The sequence below is a fragment of the Rhincodon typus genome, chromosome 4 (genome assembly GCF_021869965.1).
Source record: "Rhincodon typus isolate 14 chromosome 4, sRhiTyp1.1, whole genome shotgun sequence".
Classification (NCBI taxonomy): domain Eukaryota; kingdom Metazoa; phylum Chordata; class Chondrichthyes; order Orectolobiformes; family Rhincodontidae; genus Rhincodon; species Rhincodon typus.
In genome coordinates, this window is record NC_063335.1 from 116138777 (window position 1) to 116164908 (window position 26132).

At 40.3% G+C, this 26132-nt stretch overlaps 1 protein-coding gene across 2 annotated transcripts in view; it reads left to right on the plus strand.

Moving 5' to 3' along the window:
• The window catches only part of ttc39c (tetratricopeptide repeat domain 39C), a 94720-nt gene that overhangs the window by 23481 nt on the left and 45107 nt on the right, over positions 1 to 26132 (plus strand). The window contains exons 2-5 of one of the 2 annotated variants that reach the window (XM_048596300.1): positions 6449 to 6497; positions 9250 to 9402; positions 21346 to 21363; positions 23032 to 23080. In XM_048596300.1, the coding sequence (XP_048452257.1) occupies positions 6449 to 6497; positions 9250 to 9402; positions 21346 to 21363; positions 23032 to 23080 (269 nt within the window). Of the gene's footprint in view, positions 1 to 6448; positions 6498 to 9249; positions 9403 to 21345; positions 21364 to 23031; positions 23081 to 26132 lie in introns of those variants that run through there. The other variant, XM_048596299.1, reaches the window with a different exon arrangement.

The following is a 26132-nucleotide window of genomic DNA, read 5'->3' on the forward strand; positions in this document are numbered from 1 at the left end:
TACAAATCTATTGTTTATGTTCGATATATAAAGTGTGCTTGGGTTATTTCTACTACTGTATGTGTTTAAAATTTCTTTGAACCTGAAGAGTTTTTTTTTGTTTTATTTACATTTCTGTTAATAAGCATTTATTTTGTTGTTAAAACAAGGAATGCAATATTTCATACTTATGTTCTTATAAATGGTCTGTTTGGTTTTTAAAAGAACAAATTATGATGTATTTTAGCCAAGTTCCTGTTCAGGGATCTGGCCTGTCCAGTGCTAACTTCAACTGACCGTTGCCCAATTACAATTGGAGTCACTCATCTCATAACAGTAGAATTTTTAATTTAATGGTCCAGCTAGGAGTTGTGCATGAGGACCTTGTAGAATACCTATCATACCAGACTTTGAAGAATTGCCTGGGAATTTGAAGATTCCATTGAGTAATTCCCCTATGTCTGGATCCTCTGAAAGTATCCATTTAAGTTTTGGAATTCAGAGGGTTGCACTGAAATGAAGTGAATAGTTACTCAAGAAATGTTAAGACTATTGCATACCTTACCTAACTCCTGAGAAACTATTAAACTGATCACCAAACATACCCCTCACACTCTCAAGCATGTCTTACCCCGATTCTTTAAAACACCTTATAGATGGATCTTCACTCCGATCCACCATCCCCACTGCTCTGAGCGTGACATCTGTGTGAGATTGCCACTCTTTGGGAAATTCAGCCAATGCTCACAGATTAATGTCTGCCTCTCCATGGAGTTTATTATTTATGTATAAATACAAATTTCATTAATGAAGTACTTTTAGGCTCCTTTTGCGCTACTGTTGCGGTTGGTGGTAAGAGTCCCTGACCTGGCAGCTCTCGAACGGAGACAAAGAAAGGATGAATTTTGACTTTTCCAGAATGTTACTTGTGAAAAAGTTGACCCCCTGCATTTTGACTAAAAATGTAGTCTTATATACTTCACGTAAAGTCAATTTTGTAGGTAGAAGTGAGTCACGTCTGTACATGTAGGCAGCCTGTCTGTTTTTCGTATAAGAAGTATGTGAAGGTGTTTTTAAAGTTTTTAAGCTAACTCCTCGATGCACTTGAATTGCCTTTCTGTCATTTGTGGTCAGAAGTACAATATTCTTTCCATTACTCAGAGTGGTGACATTGCTAACCTGGGCTTGACATTTCCTGTGGGACTGCTTGCTAATGTTCCAGTAGCAAGAATCAGCAGAAAAAGAAATCCTGAAGTGCCTGGTTTGCACAGAGGAATGTGTTGCTTATTGAAGCCGTGATGTGGAGGTGCCGGTGTTGGATTTGGGTGGACAAGGTCAGAAATCTCACAACACCAGGTTATGGACAAACAGGTTTATTTGAAAACGCAAGCTTTTGAGGTCTTATTCCTCCTTTTGGATGTTAGTGAGAGAGGGACTATCAGACACAGGATTTGTGAGTAAAAGATCAAAGGATCACATCACTGATGAGGATGTACTAAACAAACCTAAGATGCTGTTAAATCTTTATTCAGTTAGAAGGTTTTAATTCATTAATAGGTACATGTAAATCTCTGAATTCCTTTCAAGTCACTGGCCTGTGAGAACTGAAGGTTTTATCAGTGTAAAGGTGGCATTTAGGTCAAACAATGCATGTTAGGTGCTTGTTTAGAATCTGTTTGTGTTTTGATTTGGAGTCAGACCGGTTTTATTTCTGAAGTAGGAATTTACAAAATGCCACATTGACTGACTGACTGACTGACTATCTATAAATTGTGTGCTTTTTGAACAAAACAGAATGTATCTGCAAATACAAATTCACACGTGGAGGTGGGGGTGTGTGTGTGGGGGTGTGGAGGGGGGAGATGGGGGTGCGGGTCATATGTAAGCGCGTGTGTGCATGTTGATGAAACATAATGTGCCCACTAAGTCACTGTTCTTGAATTCGGCATTTGGTTGTTTCTTCAGAGGCTGTTTTTAATGCTCGCTCTTTTCTGTGCTGAGCTTTGAACAGTTACAGCTTGATCTCCAGTGTTGCTCAACAGTGAAATCCAGAACATGGCCCTAATCGTAAGAAAGGAATATCGATTGTATATTTGAGTGGGAATGATCTGTGACTAGTAGGTGGTGATGTTAAAGCCACCCTTGTCCTTTTCAGGAGTTTACATTTCAGAGCTGTTGAAGTAAGCCTGTTGTGCTGTTGAATGTCTACATTTTACAATGTAACAGTTTTGAGATTGTTGTAGTTGCTTCAAAGCAGTTGTTGCTAATGCCATGTAGCCTTTTATCCATGTCCTAAATTTGCCTGTTAATAAGCTGAGTTAGCAAAAGACAAGCAGCCATTTGGCCTTCCACTTGGTGGTGTACTAAGTGGAAGATCATCTGTGCCTGTCAGACCATGAAAATCCTTCCCCAGTGTCAAATTTGAGCTATATGCTTGGAATGGTGTGCCTTTCCCAAGAGGACAATTATTGCCATGTCTTTAGAAGAGCCTTGATGTTTTTCACATTAATCTGCTGTAGAAGCAATGTTCTTTCCTCAAGATCAACATCTGTTTTCGTTTGTCTCAGTGTATGAATGAAATTTGGCCTATTTTTGTACATATCTTTGAGGAGAATAAGTTCTAAGATGCCATTTTCTGATAAATACATCTTATTGGGGAGTTTTCATTTATAATTTAAGGTGAGTATTAAGCAAGCACTTTTGTAGACAGTACTGCACGATGGTAAGCACCCCAGTTCTTAAGATTTACAATAAAATATTATTTGTTAAATTTTGTCAAAATCAAAAGGGAACTAAAAATGACACCTCTTCCTGAATCCCTCAGTACGGAAAGGATGAATGATCCAGGTTAAATGTCAGTTTTTGCTTCCTAACAGTGTTCTTGTCTTTGAGTCAGTACTTTGTGGTTTTAAATCATCACTCCAGAGACTTGAGCACTTACTCTAACCTGGTTCTTCGGCTGCAGAACTCAAAGACTTTGTGTTTATGTTTGTCCTTTTGAGCAAACTTAATAGATCTCATAGGGCCCTCTTGTGCTGTAGCCATGTCCTTACCTCTGGACCAAGAGGCCTGGGTTCAAGTCCCCCCTGCTCTAGAGGCGTGTGATAACATCTCTGAACAGGGCGAATAGGAAAATATATCTCATGGTGCTACTTGGTTTGTTTTACTGCTGCTTTTTGGTGCTTGCAGTATGGAAGTAGGTTGATATTTTTTGTACTTTACAGCATTGTCTGCTTATCAAAAGTACTTGATTGGTGGCTTCTAGCAGTTCTTTTGCCCTTAGCTGAATCCAACAAATAACTGGAACCTTTTTCCTCAGTTCTACTATAGCCCATAAACTTTACTCTAAATGATGACTGTGAGAATGCAATGCAAGTTATTCTGATTAAACCTTGTGGTGTAAATGTGTCAGAGTTTAAGAATAATACTTCACCCAATCATCCCCCCCCCCCCCCCCCTCAAATGCTAGAAAAAATAATAGCTTTCTTTACATATTTTTTCAAATGTGGCTGTTTATATGGAATCACAGCAGTTGCTTGGTCATTTTAATATGTTGCTAATGAATTATGCACATGTCTTTCAATCTATGCTTTTATGGATATTATTGGGTTTTTTTATCCACTGTTATAACGAATTAATATTGTTTGTCTTTACATCTGTCATTTCTTCTTTGTTTACTATTAACTCCCTATTCTCATCCTCCAGAGTTTATTTTTTTTTCCATTTTAGATACCTATTGATAATCTTGCTATCTTTACATTTCTAGCTAGCTACGTCTTATGCTCCAATGTACTTGTCAGATTAACCTTTTAGTCATTCTCTGCCATTCTTCATATTCTCTCCAGTCATCTGACCTGCCACTCATCTTTACTGAATTATAAAGCGGATCAACTGTCGTCTGGTCAATTGCAGAATATGCTCTCAAGAAACTATCTTGAAAGTATTCTAAGAAATTCTCATTCAGGTTATTGCCAATATGATTTTTCTAGTTTAAGTGTAGATTAATATCATCCATAATTATTGCTGTCCCTCAATCACAAGCACCAATATTTCTACTTGTAAAAAGTGGCTGATATTATGGTTACTGTTTGGAAGCCTGTAGCTCACTCCCACTAGTAACTTCTTTTCCCTACTGTTCCTCATCTCCACCCAAACAGACTGTATACATCCTGATCTCCTGAACAACAGTCATCACTAACTACGGCACCAATTCCATCTTTGATTAGCCATGCATGCAAATACTCCACACTTACCAAGCTTCTTATTCTTCTTAAATGTCACATAACTCTTGTCATCCTGTGGCCACATCTCTGTAATGGCTAGCATATCATATGTATCCACTTGCACTATTAGTTCATTCACTTTGTTGCGTACATTACAAGCGTTACAAAAGCAAAATCGTACCAATGCTGAAAATCTGAAATGAGAGCAAAACTGATGGAAGAGCTCGGCAGTTCCGGCAGCATCTATGGAGGGAAGCACAGTTAACATTTCAGGTTGATGATCTTTCATCAGAATAGATTTGTAAATCTCTCAATCCTGTATTCTCAAACAGGAATTAAAATTTCAAATTTGCTATCATCATCCTCTTGTGATTTGAACGATTTGTAGCACTTTGAATCTTTAAAGCAGATATGGATGATATTTGATAGTTTTTCAAAAGTAACTAGTAGGGGGGATAGCGCATGTTGCTTGTCCAGTTTTCTTTTCCCTCACATTGGAATAAAATCAACAAGATATCAAACTCAAAGGAACCCCAAATCATGTTGAAAATCAAAACATTGTTCCAAATGTGATCTGACTAAAACTTCACTGGACATTGTAAGCATTGATCTCACTTACACTGCAAATTAAGCAGGTCAACTCTGCCTCTTGAGCTAATTTTTAAACATTTGTTTGAGTGATTTATTTGTTCAGTGTTGTTTATTGCCCATCCCTAAATGTCCAGTGGGCAGCTAAGAGTCAACCACATTGCTGAATGTCTGGAGTCACATGTAGGCCAAACCAGGTGAGTACAGCAGAATCCCTTTTCTAAAGGACATTAGTAAACCAAATGGAATTTTACTACAGTTGACCATTTTTAATTCCAGATGTTTTTGCTCATTACTTTCAGATTTCACCATCAGCCATGGTGGGATTTGAATCTGTGCCCCCAGAACATTAACCTGAAGTTCTAGATTACTAGTCCAGTGAAATTACGACCATGTCACCACCTCCCAAGCTCCACACAATGATGATGTGCAGTTTCATTTGCACAGACAAGGAAATTAAACACAACTGTAGTTCTGAAAAAGGATGACTAGACTCAACATTAACTTTATTTTCCTTCACAGATGCTTCCAGACCTGCTGAGTTTCTCCATCAATTTGTTTTTATTTGTTTCAGAACTCCAGCACTCGTACTGCTTTGTTTTATTATACAAATAGTAGAGCATGTCAAAAGTTTGTGCTAGTAACGTTTTGATGAGTAATTTAGAGGTGGAGGAGAGTAGCAATGGAGAAAGTTGCAATGCAGCTTGACACCTTTGGAAATGAGTTTCATCTTAGTGTCTGTGGAGTTGGAGTTATATCACAATTCAGCCTTAAAATAGTGCAGCATTGAAGGAGGCTGTTCAGACCATTGATTGTACTCTATTTTGAGCAGCAAACCAGTTTGTCTCTCTCCTCTGCTCTTTCCCCTTCAGATTCTAGGAAACGTAGAAACCAGGAGCAGAAGTAGGCCATTTGGCCCTTCCAGTCTGCTCCTCCATTCAATTTGATCAAGGCTGATCCTCTATCTCAACACTATATTCTTGCTGCTGCTTCTTACCAAAGTCTTTAAATCTCTAAAGTCTTGAATATACTCAGTGACCCTGCCTTCACAGTGGTAGCAAATTCCACAGGCTAACCATCTCTGTATGAAAAAAAATTTCCTCATTCATCTTAACACTCTGTCATCTTCAAATATTCAATTCCTTTTTAAGGCTACCGTTGAATTTGTATCCAACACCCTGACAGGCAGTAATTTTGATAATGGCAGAATAGAGATGAGGTGCTAAATAATCACCTAATCAAGGGAGAATTATTTGTTTGCTAATGACTATGCTTTGCAAAAATGGCATTTAGAAGTAAACACTTAATTACATGACACTGTATTTATTGTATAACATCTGATTGTGTAAATATTTGGTAAAATTTATATAAAAGCAAACTATGGCTGCTGGAAATCTGAAATCAAAACAGAAATTGCTGGAGAAACTCAGCCAATGATACTGGACCTGCTGAGTTTCTCCAGCATTTCCTATTGTTATTGGTAAAATTTATACCAGTAATTTTAGGCTTTTTTAGTAGTTCTAATAACTGAAATTTCTCTAAAACTAATTATTCGGATGTATTTTGTTTCATTTGCAATGGTATAAAGTATGAATGGAATATAGTGCTGCTATTCTAGTAGATTTTATTTGTATATAATTTTAATGCATTCTTTATAGGAACAACAGCCCTTTGATGAGCTTTGGAGCAAGCTTTGTTAGTTTCTTGGTGAGTAAATTTGGAGTATATGTTTTTGTCCATGCAACTCTGCAAGTAAGAACTCATCACTAATTTAGACATTTCTTTCTTTGCTGTAAGTTAAATAATTAAATAGTTGCAGATCAAACTCCAAGGAATCCTAATTTATTTTGATGTCTATAAATGAAAGCAGTGTTCCAGATGTGATCTGACTAAAACTGCACTGGACATTTTTCCACATCAAATATTGCATAACAATCACAATATGAGAATATGAATGTAATACCAAAATGATGAGTCACTGGAATTGAAACATTAGCTGTGCTTTCTTTCCATAGATGCTGCCAGACCTGCTGAGTTTTTCCAACAACTTCTGTTTTTGTTTCTTTTAAATATTAGTCATACAGATTATTAAAATGATATGACACTGCTTTTCTCGTTGGGTAAAGAGTGGTTTCATTCATCAATCTTGGTTTGAAGGAAGGCTAAACGTCTTTATGGATCTCTACATTGGCACTGTCTTGAATCATTGTGGTGAGTTATTTTGAATCGGTCTCCCAGTTACAGGGTTGTAAGTCCATCTGATAGAAGCATATGCAGGCAGATTGAGTATTGCAGATTTTATGCAGTGTTGAGTGCTTTCTGTGATCTTTCTCATGGTGAAGTAATTTAAAAATGAACTTTATAAATCAAAACTTGTAACTTCGGGCTTGACACTGATTTAGAAGCCTAAATGCTGGGATAACCCAATTTTGATCAAAAATAGCAAGTGATCACTTAAAATATATTGAGGGATTTTTTAAAAGCTGAATTAAAAATTGTTTTTAAACTCTGCCAGATTATGTAGGTTCATAGCAGATTTTACATTTCATGAAATTCAAAGAGGCTTGTGCAGATTTGGTTGTGGTGGGTGGAGGGGCAGAGGGACATTTGTCAAAATGCTGCCAACACCAAGCTGTAGCATCCACTAAACTTTGACAAATTCATCACTTTTGGTATGCCAGATTTTACAATCTCATTTGTAATTTCAGTCGCTCAAAATATTGATAGCATTAATCTTCTAGCTTTGCTGACTCAGTGAAAGCATTATCTCTCACATTGTGAGGACTGTCTATTTTTGAGGCATGCATTTTGTCTCTTAAGGAATGTCCTGACTTAGTTCTCTTTGTACATTCCTTGTCTTTTAATGGATAATGTATTTTATTTGTCCAAAATACTGGAAATTGATACATAAAGGCCTCTATATTTCCTATTTGTTCGATTGGATGAATAGTTGCCCTTAGATTTATTTCTTAATGCAATGTAAACAATTGATTGTTGCAAAATTTATGAAGTAGGAATCAAGATACCAGTCACCATTTGCGTGAGATTTAGATCATCTTGTTTGGAATAATGTCATTGAGGTAAAAGAATAGTGGAAAAGCACTATTGCATTGTGTTGTAGACTTAACCTGCTTAATTTTCATAGACTGTAGAACAGAAAAAGTACAAATCACTCAGCCCATCATGCTTGTGTCAGCTCCCATTAGGTTAGCCTTTTACTTGGCCAGCAAATGTTAATAATGCCATTTTTATAAACACTTTTTTTTAAAAATCTGTTCATCATATTTTGATGCATAGAAAAAAAGATGCAGCCAATAAAACATTGTAAATTAGTGCAGCTTTTCAATTGCCTCATGGGTAAAAGGCATAAAACTTGCAGAGTAGGGTTTCACATCTTCTGCCTTTTAGAAGTTGGTTTGGGCCAGCGAAGTTGCTTCATTTTAACCACCATAGGAAGAAGAGGAAAACTTGTAGGTCTGCCCACAGCACATGGACTGTGGACGGTCAAGTAAGCAACTCACCAACACCTTTTCAAGGGCACCTAGGGATGGGCAATAAATGCTGGCCCAGCCAGCGACACCCACATCCTATGAATAAATTTTAAAGAAAAAGCTCCTCACATTGGAGTCCAAATCCCTATAAATTATAAATTTAACATTAATTGATATTCCAAATAAAATCTGAGAATTTGATTTTTGACTTGCAAATGGCTTCTATCTGTAAAGAATCTCTACAATGAATATAATCATAACTGACAGGGAAAATATTCACTATCCAGGCTTGACTCTGAAATTGGGAAGATTGCCTGATGGTAAAAGTCTTCTAAATAAATTACCGTAGAAGGCCATCCCATTAATTTTCAGGTATTCAAATCTTGACTGTTAAAAGAATAGATTGAATATGTAACTTTATTTTTAACCTGAAAAGATGTCAGTCTATTAAATAAACTGTGCTGCAAACTGGAAGGGTGGGTAGTGTCTTTTTAGTTTGAGACTTCAAAAGTAAAGGTATTATTTACAAACTTCAGAATTAAGTTGAAATGTTTTTACATAAGAAATGGACAAGATATTAGCTTACTTTTTCTTAAGTTGCCATTGTCGCAGAGGACTATAGAGCTATCAAGAGAGAAACAACTAGTGGCGAGCTTAACCAGAGGGTCACCACGTGTTAAGCAAGGGGCAGCGTTGAGAAGGCAGGAACTTCATGGTGACCTTGGCTGGTATGAGAACTGAATCCGCACTGTTGGCATTAGTCTACAAAACAGCCATCCAGCCAACTGAGCTAACCAGCTCCCAAGCATACATTGTTACAATGTTGAATTACTCTACTTAAACAATTCAACTATTGTATAGTTTAATGTTAAATTGAAGTATGTTATTCAATATGTGTTAGCACAACGTGAGCTTATTTGACTGATTTGTTTTAGCTGCACGTATTAATTCTGACATCAATTTTTCAGAACGCTATGATGACCTTTGAAGATGAAAAAATGCAGCTGGCTTGTGATGATTTAAAAAACACTGAGAAGCTGTGCGAAAGTAGTGAAGCAGGTGTAATTGAAACAATCAGGAATAAAATTAAAAAGAATGTGAGTACACTGTCTGAATTGGTAGTGCTATCCAATCCATGCCAATTTAAAAACAATAATGGGGAGAACATTTTGGTCAGTCTTCACATTGCAATAATATTCTCATTTCAAATTGTACAAAATGAAAGAAACAACATTTAGCTGTATTTGTCATGCCCTCTTGAGAGTGCTTTAGAGCACTGTGTGTGACTTGGCTTTTTATCCAGTCTGTAAGAGTAGGGTACTTTAATTTCCTGAGTTCACTCACGAATACCTCCCATAATATTTAGTTTTGTGCTTTGTTGTGCTCTTTTCTAGTTCATATGTCCACAAAACCCATCCTGCTTTCTTGACCCTGTTCCCATTAAACTACATCTATTTCGTTCCACCTTTGGCCCACTCACAACTGGAGAATCTCCTGCAATGGCTTCTCATTCCTACACTTGTTTCTGGAGTTCTCAAGAATCAATTGCTTACCCTTTTCTATTTTGGCATGGAACTGCCTTTCTTTGCTGACATCAACAAAAATACTATGCAGACTTCTCTGTGTATCCTAATGAGATCCACATCCAACTGGTTGTTACTTTCCTTGATCATCCTTCACCATCTTGACATCAGACCAATTCTCTAGTATCCTGAGTTTAAATAGAAATTTCCTATAGTTAAATATTGAGAAGTATTGGTTAACCTTGGGCTGAGGTTTCCACCCCACATCCTCTCTGTCGACAAAACTGCCTACTTCTACTTCCGTAATAACTTCCCATCTTTATCTCACTCGGTCAGCATATTTGCATTTTTCTCACAGCTTACAGTCCCACTTTTGTATCGTCAGCAAACCCTAAATACATTGCTCCCTCTCTCTTTATCTAAGTTATTAATATGGACCTGCGAATGGCCAAGGCCTTTAATTTGAGCCTTGCAGCACTAGTCACAGCCTGCAGGTTTGGTTTTAATTTTCAAGTTGCCTTGTTTTGCTTTTGGATGACAACTGCTGATCTTCCTGCCATTCATGCCTCATGTGGACATTTCTTTATTTGACCTGCCCATTGGTCTTGCAACGCTAACTCAATGTTCTTTAAATTATCTTGTCTTCCACCCATAATAGACCTTTCCTTTTGTTTGTGTGCCATCTTCCTGCATTTCATTTATTATCTATCACATTTTTAATCTTTCTGACAAAAGGTCATCTATTTGAGACATTAATTCCATTGTGTCTCTGGAGATGCTGCCTGATCTGCTACGTATTATCAGCTTCGTTCTGATTTCCAATCTGTGCAGTATTTTGCTTCAGAAATAAGCACATGCTTCATCTAAGCCAAAGCCATGCCTTGTGCATGAAGTATCACTGATAACTGTTTCCAATTTCGCAGTAGTGTGCACTGGCAAAGTGTGAAAATATTACAATCCATAGAGACACAGAGGTACTTAAACAAATTAAATGAATTTCAAGAACACAATTGGAGCAGATGCCTTTCCTATAGCCGAGAAGTGACATCCGGTGGTTGTGTTAATGAGGAAGTACTAATGCTGACAATTTGTCACCAGCCCTTTCATACAAAAGGGCCTCAGCTTTTCTGATTCTTGTTACCAGATCGAGCAAATGAGGGTCGCATTCCAACCACATGCATATGGTTACAAAGATGTTGTGAGTTTGAAACAGGTTGTTTCTCCCAGTTGATGTGTGGTGTGTATCCCACAAAGGAGAAGCTCTTACCTCTGAGCCAGGAGACCTGTGTTCAAGTCCCATCTGCTCCAGGTCTGTATAATAACATCTCAGAACAGCTCATCAGAAAATACCCATCCTGCACAGAAGCAACCATATAGTTATTCTATCCTGAAATTCCATTGATCCCTCATCTTCAATCGCCTGTTTAACTTATTTTGAATCATTAAGGTGCTTTCCGCTTTAATCACTAACTCCAGTTATGTGTTTTATAGCCTCACGACCCTCTTGCTTAATGAAAGTGGAGTCTGTTTTCTGTGAAAGAACGTGACACATTGTTATCATTAATACTTCCTGGGCTGAGTAATGTAAACACTGAATGTTACTCCCTATCAGAATAGAAAGTGGGCATCATTATCATTGCACCTTTTGGAATATGTTTTAATTGTGAAAGAACATTGTGTTTATTATTGACTTGAATTTGAACTGGATAGTTGTTAGATAGGCATAGGTTTGGGCTGATTCGGGACCAAAAGTGGGGGACTATGTAATGAGACAGAGGACATAGTTAAGATGATAAATGAGTACTTAGGCAACATTCTCTTCTTTAGATATGATGTCACAGTCAAAACAAAGGTAGTAGGGATGTTTAAGGGAATAAAAGTCAACAATGGGGTTGTATTAAAACACTGGCAGTAATCAGTGTAGAAAAAGGTAACTCAGTCTGTTTTTTCAGATCCTTTGTGGGCAATTAATGGGACAAAATTAATTGGCACTCAGAAAAATATCAACTAACAAAAACCAGCATGGATTTGTCGAAGGCAAGTTGTGCTTGACTAATCAGGTTGATTCTTTCTTGAAGTTACAGGGATGGAGGATGTTGTGCATGTAGACCTTCTTTCAAAGCACCGAATCTATACCACATAAACTGCAGTGGTTAAAGAAAGTGTCTCACCACCACTCCTCATGGACAATTAGGCATGAATGAATAAAGAGGACCACGTATTAGATTTGTTAGCAAAACTCAAGCCTGTGGGATTACAGGTGCCATGGGATAAAAGCAGAGAGTAGTACAAACGAATTTTGTTTTTTAAGAATACGGTGAAATGTGCAGCCATTATCTTCTGAGTTCCCCCCTGCAAGCAATGTTGGGGCCACTGCTCTTTTTATTGTGTAAATGATCAGGAGTCATAGAGTCCTACAGCACGGAGACAGCCCTTTGGCTCAAACTGGTCCGTACCGACCAAAATGTCCATCCACACTAACCCCATTTCCCTGCACTTGGCCCAAAACCTTTCCTATCCATGTATTTGTCCAAGTGACTTTTAAATGTTGCTAATGTACCCTCCTCAACCACTTCCACTGGTAGCTCATTCCATATTTGTACCACCCTCCATGTAAAATAAAATTGCCGCTCAGGTTTCCATGTATTCTTTCCCTACTTAGCTTAAGTTGATGCTCTCTAGTCCCCGATTCTGCAACCCTGGGAAAATAACTGAGGGCATTCACCGTATCCATACTGTCATGATCTTATACACTTCTATAAGTTCGCCTCTCGGTCTCCTATGCTGTGAAGAAAATGTCCTCGTTTGTCCACCCTCTCCCTGTAACTCAGTCCTTGAGTCCTGGCAGCATCCTTTGTAAATGTCTTCTTCACTTTTTCAAGTTTAATAACATCCTTCCTATAGATGGTGACCAAAACTGAACACAATACTCTAAGTGTGACTTCACCAAAGTCTCGTACAACAGCAACATACCATTCGAACTTCTATACTGAATGCCCTGACTGATGAAGGCCAGTGTGTCAAAAGCCTTTTTCACTGTCCTGTCTGCCTGTGACTCCACTTTCATAGAACCATGCACCTGAACTCCAAGGTTCTGTTCTACTACACTCCTTAAGACCCTACCATTCACCATGAAACTCCTACCTTGATTTGGCTTAAAATGCAACACCTCACACTTAGCTATATGAAACTCCATTTGCCATTACTCAGCCCACTTCCCAAGCTGATCAAAATCCTGCTGCAATTTCTAATAACTTTCCTCACGGTCCATGATATCACCTATTTTGGTGTCATCTGCAAACTTACTAATTATGCCTTATACATTCTCATCCAAATCATTGATATAGATAACAAACAGCAATGGACCCAGCTCTGATCCTTGAGGCACACCACTAGTCACAAGCCCCCAGTCCAATAAACACCCTTCCACTATTACTCTCTGCAGCCTACCATCAAGCCAATTGTGTATCCAATTTGCCAGCTCTCCCTGGACTCCATGTGATCTAACCTTACAGAGCAGCCTACCCTGTGGAACCTTATCAAGGGCCTGACTGAAACCCATACAGACTATGTCTACCGCCCTACCCTCATCAACCTTCCTGGTCATTTTGCCAAAGAACTCTTACAAATTTGTGATGTATGATCTCCCATTCATGAAGCCATGCTGACTACTCCTAATCAAACCCTGTCTTTCCAAATGCATGTACATCTTATCCCACAGAATCTTCGCAAGTAATTTATCTACAATAGATGTTAAGCTTACTGGTCTATGGTTCCCCGGATTTTCTTTGCAGCCCTTCTTCAATAACAGCACAACATTCGCTACTGTCCACTCTTCTAGGACCCGAGCCGTGGCGAACGGTTATGCAAATATATCAGCCAGGGACCCCGACAATTTCTTCCCTAACCTCTTGCGGGGTTCTTGGACATATCTAATCAGGACCAGGAGATTTATCCACCTTCATACATTTTATTACTTCCAACACCACCTCTACTGTAATATGGACTATCCCCAAAATATCGCCACTAACTTCTCCAAGTTCCCAAGTCTTCATGTCTTTCTCCACAGTAAACACAGGAGAAATATTCATTGAGGACCTTGCCCATCTCCTGCGGTTCCACACATACATGTCCATTTTGGTCCTTGAGGGGTCCTATTCTCTCTCTCTAGTTATTCTTTTTCCTTTAATATGCTTAAAGAATCTCTTTGGATTCACCTTAATCTTCTCAACCAAAGCTATCTTGTGCGTCTTTTCGCCCTCTTGATTTCCTTCTTCAGTAAACTCCTGTGTCCCCTATACCTCCAGGGAATTCCCTTGATCCTAGCTGCCTGTACCTGAGCCATGCCTCCTTTTTTCTGGTCAAAGCCTCAATATCTCTTGTCATTCAGGGTTCCCTGCTCCTGGCAACCTTGTCCTTCACCCTCACAGGAACATATAGACTTTGAACTCTAGCTATCACACTTTCAAAGGCTTCCCGTTTGCCGGAGATTCCTTTGCCTGCAAACCAACTACTCCAATCAACCCCTGCAAGCTCCTGTCTAATTCCATCAAAATTGCTCTGGCAAAGTTTAGAACTTGAACTTGAGGACCAGTATTGTCCCTCTCCATAACTATTTTAAAATAAATAAAACAATGGTTACAAGTCCCAAAGTGATCCCCCATTGTCACCTCAGTCACCTGTCCTGCACTATTTCGCAAGAGTAGGTCGAGTTTTGCCCCTTCCCAAGTAAGACCATCTATATGCTGCTTGTGGAAACTTTCCTGAACACATTTAACAAGTTCCACCCCATCTACGCACTTAGCCATCACACTATGGCAGTCCCAGTCTATGTTAGGAAAATTAAAATCCCCCTACGATGACAACTCTATTGCTCCTGCAAGTCTTCTAATTCCCATTGACTATTTGGGGGCCTATAGCACAACCCCAATAACATCACCATCCCCTTCTTATTTCTTTGCTCCATCCACAAAGCCTCAGTTATTTCATCTCTGACTACTGCTGTGATACTTGCTTTTTAATCAAGAATGCAACTCCCCCTCCTCTCTTTGCTCCACCACTGTGCCGACTAAAGCAGCTGTACTCTGGCACATTAAGCTGCCGGTCCTGTCCCTCCTTTAACCATGTCTATAATATCCCAGTCCCATGGACCAATCCACACCCTGAATTTATCAGTCTTTCCTGTCAGCCCTCTTGCAATTAAATAGATGTAATTTAATCCATCAGGCATTCCTCGCTCCCTGTCCTGCTTTTATCATGGAATGCAACTGTCACTGGCTAGACCTGACTTGGAAATATATCACCATTCCTTCACTGTCACTGGGTCAAAATCCTGGAATTCCCTCCCCAATGGCATTGTGGGTCAACCTACAGCACATGGGCTGCAGCGGTTCAAGAAGGCAGCTTGCCAACACCTTCTCAAGGGCAACTAGGGACAGGCAAGAAATGCTGGCCAGCCAGCAACGCCTACATCCCACAAATGAATAGAGAAAAAAATGAATCAGAAAAAGCAAGGTGAAGAGACTGATCAGGCTGGAACAGGACAGGCTGGAGCATAACTTCACGGCTCTTGAACTCAATCCCTCTATTAATGAAAGCTAACACACCATATGCCTTCTTAACAACTCTATCCACCTGGGTGGCAGCTTTCAGGGAACTGTGGACATGAACCCCAAGATCTCTCTGCTCCTCCACACTGCCAAGAATCTTTCCGTTAACCCTGTATTCTGCTTTCAAATTTGTCCTTCCAAAATGAATCACCTCACTTTTCAGAGTTAAACTTCATCTGCCACTTCTCAGCCCAGCTCTGCATCCTACCAATGTCCCTTTGTAACCTAGAACAGCCCTCTGCACTGTCCACGACACGACCCACCTTCGTATCATCCGCGAACTTACTAATCCACCCTTCCACTCCTACATCCAAATCATTTACAAAAATCACAAATAAAAGAGGACCCAGAACAGATCCTTGTGGTACACCACTCGTAACTGAGCACCATGTTGAATATTTTCCGTCCACTACCACCCTTTGTCTTCTAAGGGTCAGCCAATTCTGAATCCAGTGGGTGTGTCCAGAACCAGGGGTCACAGTATGAGGATTCGGGGTAGACGATTTAAGATGGAGATGAGGAGACATTTCTTCACCCAAAGAGTGGTGGGCCAGTGGAATTCATTACCACTGGAAGTAGTTGATGCCAAAACATTGAATGTATTCAAGAGGCTGCTACATATAGCTCTTGGGGTGAATGGGATCAAAGGTTATAGGGAGAAAGCAGGATTAGGCTATTCAGTTGATTGTGATGAATGGTGGAACAGGCTCAACGGACACAATGGCCTCCTCCTGCTCCTATCTCCTATGTTTCTATGATCATACAACTCAGTACACTCTCCCCATACCCTTTGATGCCTTAAGAGCTAGGAAATATACTGCATCTAACTCCTTCTTGAAAACATTCAATGTTTTGGACTCAACCACTTTCTGTAGCATCGAATTCCACAGACTCACTAGCAGCATTCCCTCCAATTTTCCTTATGGCTGCGCGGGCCTCAGAGTTGTGTGTGAAATAGCTTCAGGCACCAGAAGTCAATGCCACAACTGGCGTGCCAACGCCGACTGCCATATGCTCATCGAAGTTCATCGAATGCCTACAGTGTGGAAACAGGCCCTTCAGTACAACAAGTCCACACTGACCCACAAAGCATCCCACCCAGACCCATCCCGACCCATCCCCCTAGTCTAAACATCCCCGAACACTAGGGGCAATTTAGCATGGCCAATCCATCTTTGGACTGTGGGAGGAAACCCGAGCACCCGGAGGAAACCCACGCAGACACGGGGAGAATGTGCAAACTCCACACAGACAGTCGCTCTAAGGTGGAATCGAACCCGGGTCCCTAGCGCTGTGAGGCAGCAGTGCTAACAACGTGTAGAACCTTAGAGTGGCTGTGCGCATGCTCCAGGTGAAGATATTTCTCCTCATCTCATGGAATCAGTCTGATAAGTCTTCGTTGTACTTCTTTCATAGTGAGAATTCAGTTGTGATCTCAGCAAAGGCCCTGTACAATTGCAACAAGACATCCCTGCTTCTCTACTTGAATTCTCTTGCTATATAGGCCAACATACCAATTCCCTTCTTCATTATCTGCTTATCTTGCATACTTACTATCAGCAATTGGTGCACAAAGACACCAAAGTCTCATTGCACCTTTTCCAAAATACCATCATTCAGATAAAAACAGAAACTGTTGGAGAAACTCAACAGGTCTGGCAGCATCTGATGAAAGAGAAACAGAGTTAATATTCTGAATCCAGTAACCCATCTTCTTTCTATCCCCAGACACGCTGAGTTCTCCGGCAATTTCTGTTTTTGTTTTAGATTTCCAGCATCTGCAGTTCTTTACTTTAGATTACCATTTAGATAATAATCTGTCTTCCTCTTTTTGCTACCAAATTGGATAACCTCACATTTATCCAAAATTAGCAGCTATGAAACCAAAGAGAATTGCTGCATTCTTAGTCAGAGTGTCTTCGGCTCACCACGTGTATGCCAACTAACAAACACCAAACTACATTAATCCCATTTACCTACACTTGATCCATAGACTACTATGACCTGGCACTTTAAGTACTGATTCAAATGCTTCTTAAATGTTGCAAGAACACTTGCCTACACCACCTTTCAGGCAGCATGTTTCATGTTTCTACCATCGGTTAGGTGAAAAAAAGTTTTCTCAGATCCCCCCTAAATCACTTGCCCCTCAACTCAAACTTATGCCCTCTGGTGTTAGATATGTCTGCCATGGAGAAGAGATTCTCACAATCTACCCTGTCTCTGCCTCATAATTTTGTATATCTCAATCAGCTTCCCTCTCAGCTTCCTTTGCTCCTAAGAAAAAGAAACTCAGCCTATCCAGTCTTTCCACAAAAACTAAGATTTTCATTGCAGTCAACATCCTGGTGAATCTCTTCTGCACGCTATTCTGCAAAATGGTGTCATGGGATCTTAGATGTCTATCCAAGTTGACAGATGTGGCCTTTGCTTAATATCTTTTCCCAAAAACAGCACCACCAAGAGTGCTGCACCACATCAATGTTGCACAAAAATGTCAACTTTTCTTAAATTCACACATGGGATGTGGACGTTGCTGGCTGGCCAGCTTTTATTGCCCATCTTGAACCGCTGTAGCCCACATGCTGTAGGTTGACCCATAATGCCCTCAGGGAGGGAATTCCAGAATTTTGACCCAGTGACAGTCAGGACAATGAGTAGCTTAGAGGGGAACTTGCAAGTGGTGGTGCTCCCATGTACCTGTGACCCTTGTTCTTATAAATGGAAGTGGTCATGGGTTTGGAAGGTGCTGTCTTATGGAGCCTTAGTGAATTTCTGCAGTGGATCTTGTAGATAGTACACACTACTACTACTACTACTAATAAGCATCGGTGGTGGAGGGAGTGGATGTTTGTGGATGTGCTGCCAATCAAGTGGCCTGCTTTGTCCTGGCCACTGTCAAGCTTCTTGAGCTGCACCCATCCAGGCAAGTGGACAGTATTCAATCATACTCCTGCCTTGTGTCTTGTAGATGGTAGACAGGCTTTGGGAAGTCAGGAGGGGAGTTACTCACCACCTGCTTTTGTAGCATCTATGTTTATGTGCGACAAGTTGAGTTTCTGATCAATGGCAACCCAAGCGTGTTGATTGTGGGCGATTCAGTCATGGTAACACCATCGAATGTCAAGGAGCAATGATTAGATTGCCACTTGTTGGAGATGCTTAGTGCCTGGCATTTGTGTCATGCAAATGTTACTTGCCATTTGTCAGCCCAAGCCTGGAGATTGTGCCAGCTGTGAGTACGTGCTCAACTGTATGCATTGAAGGTGCACTTCGTTTTAACAAAGCAGACATTTGTGATAACCACAGTTGAAGTATAAATATACCATCAGAATAGAAGATAATGTATTGCAGCAAAACACTTGAAATGCAATATATAATGTAGAAAATCACCTTCATTGACAATAAAATGGAGCAAAATTCGAGTAAAGTACTTTATAATCCAGATAGGATCATTTTTATACATACATTTCCATTGTTCTCAATATGGAACAAAATATGCCAATACTCTTGAACACACAAATGACTCTGACTTAATTATTGCTGCCTGTTGCATTAATGTCAAAGCTGACTCACTAAAATACCCTAGACAAGGTAAAAGCAGGAACAGTGCTCCCAGTGACTGGGGGAAATCCAGAACCAGGAGTTACAATCTAAGGATATGGGGTATGCCATCTGAGATGGAGATTTTTCTTCACCCAAAGAATGGTAAGTCTGTGGAATTCTCTGTTACAGAAAGTGGTTGAAGCCATAACATTGAATGTTTTGAAGTAGACGTTAGTTTTAATTCTTGAGCTAAAAGAATCAAAGGGTAAGGGGAGAAAATAGGAAGAGAGTACGGAGTTGGATAATCAGCCATGATCATATTGAATGGTGGAGCAAACTCAGAGGGCCGAATGGATCACTCCTACTATTTTCCATACTTATGAAAGAACTTCTTGCAGTTCAAACTACGACAAATTCACTTGTCAAATTGAAAGCGGTTGGAAGAACGCTGCAGTTGCATTGCACACTATGTCCAGAAAGGTCCATTAACCAATTTACAGCCAATTAAGCACTGTTGAAGTTTGTATTGCATTAGATTTTTGGATGCCAAGGGCAGTCATAGATATAGAGATAGCGCTGGAAGATGCAGTTGAGTTAACAGAACAGCCACGATCGTATTGAATGATAGTGTTGGCTTTACAGCTTGAATTTTGCTTTTATCATGTTATGCTCCAGCTATACAAAACCTTGGTTCGGCCACATCTGGAGTATTGTGTCCAGTTCTGGTCGCCTCATTACAGGAAAGATATGGAAGCGTTGGAAAAGGTGCAGAGGAGATTTACCAGGATGTTGCTTGGAATGGAGGAAAGGTCTTACGAGGAAAGGTTGAGAGAGCTAGGGCTTTTCTCTTTAGAACGACGAAGAATGAGAGGTGACTTGGTAGAGGTGCACAAAATGATCAGAGGTATAGATAGAGTGGACACCCAGAGACTTTTTCCTAGGGTGGAGGTAGCTATTACGAGGGGACATAGTTTTAAAGTGAGTGGAGGCAGATATAAGGGTGACGTCAGAGGTAGGTTCTTTACTCAGAGTGGTAGGGATGTGGAATGCATTGCCAGAGAGGGTAGTGGAGTCGGCCTTATTAGGGGCATTTAAGCGGCTATTATATAGGCATATGGATGATAGTAAAAGGTAGGGGTGGAGGTTAGATAGACCTTGGGTTTAGGGTAAAAGTTCAGCACAACATCGTGGGCTGAAGGGCCTGTACTGTGCTGTACTGTTCTATGTTCTATGTTCTATGTTCTATGTTCACCCACCATCGGGAACATCCTCCCTACATCTACCCTGTCCCGTCCTGATAGAATTTTATAAGTCTCTATGCGATCTCCCCTTATTCATCTGAACTCTAGCGAAACCAATCCCAACCTAGTCAATCTCTTCTCATATGTCAGACCCGCCATCTCCGGAATCAGCCTGGTAAACTTTTGCTGCACTCTCTCGAGAGCAAGAGCATCCTTCCTCAGAAAAGGAGACAAAAACTGCATACAATATTCCAGGTGTGGTCTCACCAAGGCTTGTATAACTGCAACAACACATCCCTGCTCCTGTACTCGAAACCTCTCACAATAAAGGCCAACATACCATTTGCCTTCTGTACCACCTGCTGCACCTGCATGCTTACCTTTAGCAACTGGTGCACAAGGACACCCAGGTTCTACTGCACACTCCCCTCTTCCAATTTACAGCCATCCAAGTAGTAATCTGCCTTCTTGTTTTTGCCTCCAAAGTGAATAACCTCACATTTATCCAAATTATACTGCATTTGCCATTGATTTGCCCACTCACCCAACCTGTCCAGATCATGCTGAAGGATGTCTGCATCCTCGTTCACCCTCCCACCCAACTTGGTATCATCTACAACGTGGAGATGTTACATTTTGTTCCCTCATCCAAATCATTAATATATATCGTGAATAGCTGGGGTCCCAGCACCGATCCCAGTGGCACCCCACTAGTTACTGCCTGCCAATTTGAAAAGGACTCATTAATTCCTACTCTTTGTCTTCTCTCTGCCAACCAGCTTTTTATCTATCTCAATACACTTCCCCCAATCTGATGCGCTTTAATCTTGTACGATAACCTCTTACGCAGGACTTAGTCAAACGCTTTCTGAAAGTCCAAATATACTACATCGACTGGCTCCCCCTTGTCAACTCTACTCGTTCCATCTTTATAGAATTCCAACAGATTTGTCAAGCATGATTTCCCCTTCTTAAATCTATGCTGACTCTGTCTGATCCTGCCACTGCTTTCTAAATGTTCAGCCACGATCGTATTAAATAGCGGAAGAGGCTTGAAGGCCTAATCCTGCTATGTTCCTAGCTTTCAATGTTTCTACCACTCTACCAATGTTGCTTTGTATAAAATGCTAAAGTGGAATGATAAGTTGGATGTTGAACAGATTGTCCCATCAAGGGGGGAACATCTCAACAAGAGGGCAGAGATATAAAATGAGAGATGGCTCAAAACTGAGGTGAGGAGAAACGACTTCTTTCAGAGGGTTGTGAATCTGTGGAACTCACTGCCACAGAGTGCAGTGAAGGCAGAATCAGTCAGCAGATTCAAGAAAGAAATAGACATGTTTCTGATGAAAGGCGGGATAAAGTCCTGTCGAGAGCAGGCTGGAAAGTGGAGTTGAGACCAGGATAAGATCAGCCATGGTCATATTAAATGGCAGAGCGGGTCGAAGGGCTGAATTGCCTACTCCTTCTCCTAATTCCTATGTTGCTATGTTATAGGAAAGATGTATGATCTGCTTGATTTCATTAACGTTTGTGGGAAGCATAGAGGGCAAAAAAAGCAGCACCAGCAGACTGTTTGACCTATCAAACCAGGTCCATCAGTCAATAACATACTGATTTTTTTTCTTCAATATATTCACTAACTTGGCCTCAACAGTCCTAATATGATAGAGACTTCCAATTGTTCACCACCCGCTGAATGAAGAATTTGCTTCTCATCACAGTCCTAAAAGGCCTATTTTAACATTCTGAGACCATGACTTCCTGATGTAGACCCCACCACCATCTGCAAGGAAACATAATCCTAGCATACTTTCTGTCCAATTCTATTAGAATGTTGTGTTTCCATGAGAACGCCTCTTGTTTTTCTAACCTCCAATGAATTCAGGCAGAGTTGACCCAAGCTGTCCTCATACATCAGTCCAGTCATCCCAGGCTTCAATCTGGTTAACCATTGCTGAAGTTCTGTGGCAAGTATATCCCTTCTTAGGAAATGAAGCCAAAACTTCTCATAGTAACGGTCTCACTAAGATCCTATAAAGCTGCAGTCAGGCATCCTTGTTTTTGTATTCTAATCCCCTTGCAATGAAAACTGACATACTATTTTCCTTCCTAACTGTTTTCAGCATTTGCATGCTTGCTTTCAGTGACTTGTGCACAAGAGCACCTAGGTTGTTTTTGCACATCGATGTTTCTCAATCTATCACCTTTTAAATTATAATCTGCCGTTCTGTTTTTCCTACCGAAGTAGATAACTTCAGACTTATCCATGTTACACTGTTCTTGATTTGATTTGATTTATTGTTGTCATATGTACCTAAGTACAGTGAAAAGTTTTGTTTTGTGTGCAGTACAGGCAGATCATAACAGACAAGGACATATGAAGGGTGTTACAGCGAGGTATACAAGATTACGGGTGCGCAGGAGGTACACAAAAGCAAGATCAACATTAGATTTAAAATTAGAGAGGTCCATTCAGCAGTCTAATGACAATGGGGAAGAAGCTGTTCTTGAACCTGTCAGCACGTATGTTTAAGCTTCTGTATCTTTTGCCTATTGGAAGATGTTGGAAGAAAGTACAACTGGGGTGGGAAGAGTCTTTGATGATGTTGGCTGCTATTTCGCGGCAACGAGAAATTAGATGGAGTCCATGGATGGGAGGTTGGTTTGTGTGATGGTCTGAACTATATTCATAACTTTCTTTAGTTCTTTATGGTCCTGGGCAGAGCAATTGCTGTACTAAACCATTAAGATAGAATGCTTTCTGTCGTGCATCTGTAAAAGTTTGTGAGGGTCCTTATGGACATGCTGAATTTCCTAAGCCACCTGAGGAAGAAGAGATATTGTTGTGCCTTCTTGACTGTTGCGCTTATTTGGGAGGTCCAGGACAAATTGTTGGTTATTGTCACTCCTAGGAACTTGACGCTTTCGACCCTGTCCACCTCGGCTCCGTTGATGTAGATAGGGGTGTGTCCTCCTGTTTTCTTCCTGAAGTCAATGATCATTTCGTTAGCTTTGCTAACAATAAGGGAGAGATTGTTATCTTTGCACCATGACACCAAGCATTTTATCTCCTTCCTGTATTCTGACTCATCATTGTTAACATCCGACCTACAACAATGGTGTTGTTAGCGAACTTGTAAATGGTGTTCGGATGAAATTTGGCCACACAATCATGAATGTACAGGGAGTACAATAGGGGGCTGAGTACACATCCTTGTGGGGTGCCGGTGCTGAGGATTATCATGGAGGAAATGTTGTCGTCTATCCTCACTGTGTCTGTCACATATTTGACAATTCATTTACTTGACTTAAGCACCTTGAAGCCTGTTTACATCATTCCCACCAATCCCATGTAGTTTTGTTTCATCTGCAAACATAGAAATTCCTTCATCCACATTATTGATATTTATTTTGAATAGCTGAGGCCCAAACACTAAACCCTGTGGTATTATCAAAGACCCAGGTAATGTTTTGGGGTCCTGGGTTCAAATCTGCCTTGGAATGTGAAATTTGAATTCAATGAGAATCTGGAATTAAGTGCCTAGTGATGACCATGAAACCATTGCCGATTGTTGGGGGAAAAAAAACCCCATCTGGTTCTCTAACTTCCTCTAGGGAATCTAACTGCTGTCCTCAGCTGGTCTATATGTGACTCCAGACTTACAGCAATGTGGTTGACTCTTAACTGCACAGAGGTGAAGGAGGCGCCAAGGAAATAGATGTTGAGGCCCAGTGTAGATTATCCTCCACCCAAATTAACAAACAAATAGAGATACAAAATATAAAATAAAATTGGTGGGAGAGATTGGATGGCAAAATAGATAATGGTGTAAGGTAAAAGGAGATGATAATAGTACAAGTAAAGAATCACAAGATATGTCTAGCAAGGTGTCAACAAAATGATAATAATCACATCTATCCAAAAACCTGGGCGCAGTGGTTGCGATTTGAAAGTCTTGAGCTTGTTAAGTGCAGAAGTCTATAAACTGCCATTTTGAAACGCTAAATTCTCTTGAACTTCCTTAGAACAGTGATGGACCCCACAAACAGGAGTCAGATTTGGAAATTGGGGTGAGAATTAAGATGACAGGCAGTCTGGAAGGTTTGATCCCATTTGCTGACTGAGAGGTTTATTATACCAATCACCCAATCTACATTAGGACTCCTCAGTGGAAAAGGAGACCATATTGTGAGAAGCAAATATAATATTGTTATGGAGATGTGTTACCTAAAACAGTAATTTATGCTGTCATTGGCTGGATGTATTGATTTATTAAATTATAATATTGTTTGGATATGTGACCCTTGAGTTTTTTGAAGAGAATACTCTACAAAGCAGAGGACATTGGCTACATCAGCAAAAGCATTGCATTTGTAATGACCAGAAGTTGTCGTGGTGACACTTGAATCTCCTGCCTTCTGTGGAAAGTGACTTCGGTTACAGACAGCATTTGGACAATCTGTGAACGTTTCTTTTTTCTGACTTTAACTGTTGCTTGGTCAAAGTTATTTTGAAATAACACTCTCTGCAGAATTTGCTTTTGTGAGATTTTTGCAATCAAACAAATTATTCATTTGTTAACTTCTTGTTGGCAAGGCGATGGCCTAGTGGTATTATCACCGGACTGCAAATCCAGAGATCCAAGTAATGTTCTGGGGATCTGTGTTTGAATCTTGCCATGGCAGATAGTGGAATTTGAATGCAATTTTTAAAAAAAATCTGGAATTAGACTCTAACAAACATGATTCCTTTGTTGATTAATGGAAAAACCCATCTGGTTCACTCAGGACTTTTAGGGCAGAAAACTGCCTTCCATACCTGGTCTTGTCGACACATGATTCCAGACCCACCGCACTGTGGTTGACTCTTGAATACAAGATGGCAGTGGAATAGCAGGGCTCTGTGTGGGCTCCTGAGCGAGTCCAGTGCCCTCCTTGTATGCTTTCTCTTTTTTCTTTTTACTTTTGCTCTTTGCTTTTTTTTGTTTTTTCTTCGTTCTCTTCTTTAAAGCCTTTTGCGGAGGGTTAATCGGCAGCATTGGCATGGTGGTAGCCTCCGGGCAGTCTGAGGTGGTGTCAGAAGTGGATGTGGTTCCTCCTGACGATTGGATCAGCAGCGAGAGCGAGTCATGCGCGGAATGGCGGCAGCCTCCCGGTGGTCAGAGGCAGCGGCGGCGGACATGGCTCCACCCAGGCGGACCAAGACTCCAGGCCATTGCTAGGCCCGGGTGCCTGCATTTGTGGTTCCAAACACCTTTTATGGAGATAAGATTTAGACTTTAAGCTCTGGATGTTTTTCTTACCTTTTTGACTTTCTTTTATTTCTGCTGTTTTGTTTTAAAGTTCTGGTTTTGAACCAAGTTGGCAGCTTTGTACACTTTTCACTGTACTCATTTATTTCTATACTTGAGTACACATAACATTCTAATTCTTAACTGCCTTCTGGGTGATTAGGGATTGGCTATAAATGTAGGCCTAGCCAGTTACTTCCTCATCCCATGAATATTTTAAAAAAACACTTGAGGAATCTGGTTGACTTGTTTCTCTTGGAGCTATTTTGTCTAATTTTTAATTGGCAGTATAACCTTTTTTAAATTCAAGTTTTGTCATGACCAATGGAGGAATGGGAGAAGGAGAAGGAGAAGGAGTAGAATCCGTCCAACCTTCTGAATTGAAATAGTATACCAATTTGAAAGAAATACACGTTATTAACAGTTAAATTTGGGAGGAGTGTCTTGTGCCTTGGACTGTATGAAGGAAGGAGATGAAAGAACCATTGTTGCATCTCTGACACATGGGATGGTTCTGTATGATGGGATGATTTCCAGGATGGACAAGGGCTTATTCCCAGTGGGAATAGTCCACTTGGAGTACTGAGGAGAGACAGGAAGAATTTTGGTGGTTATAGCTTGTTGAAAGTGCTGAAATG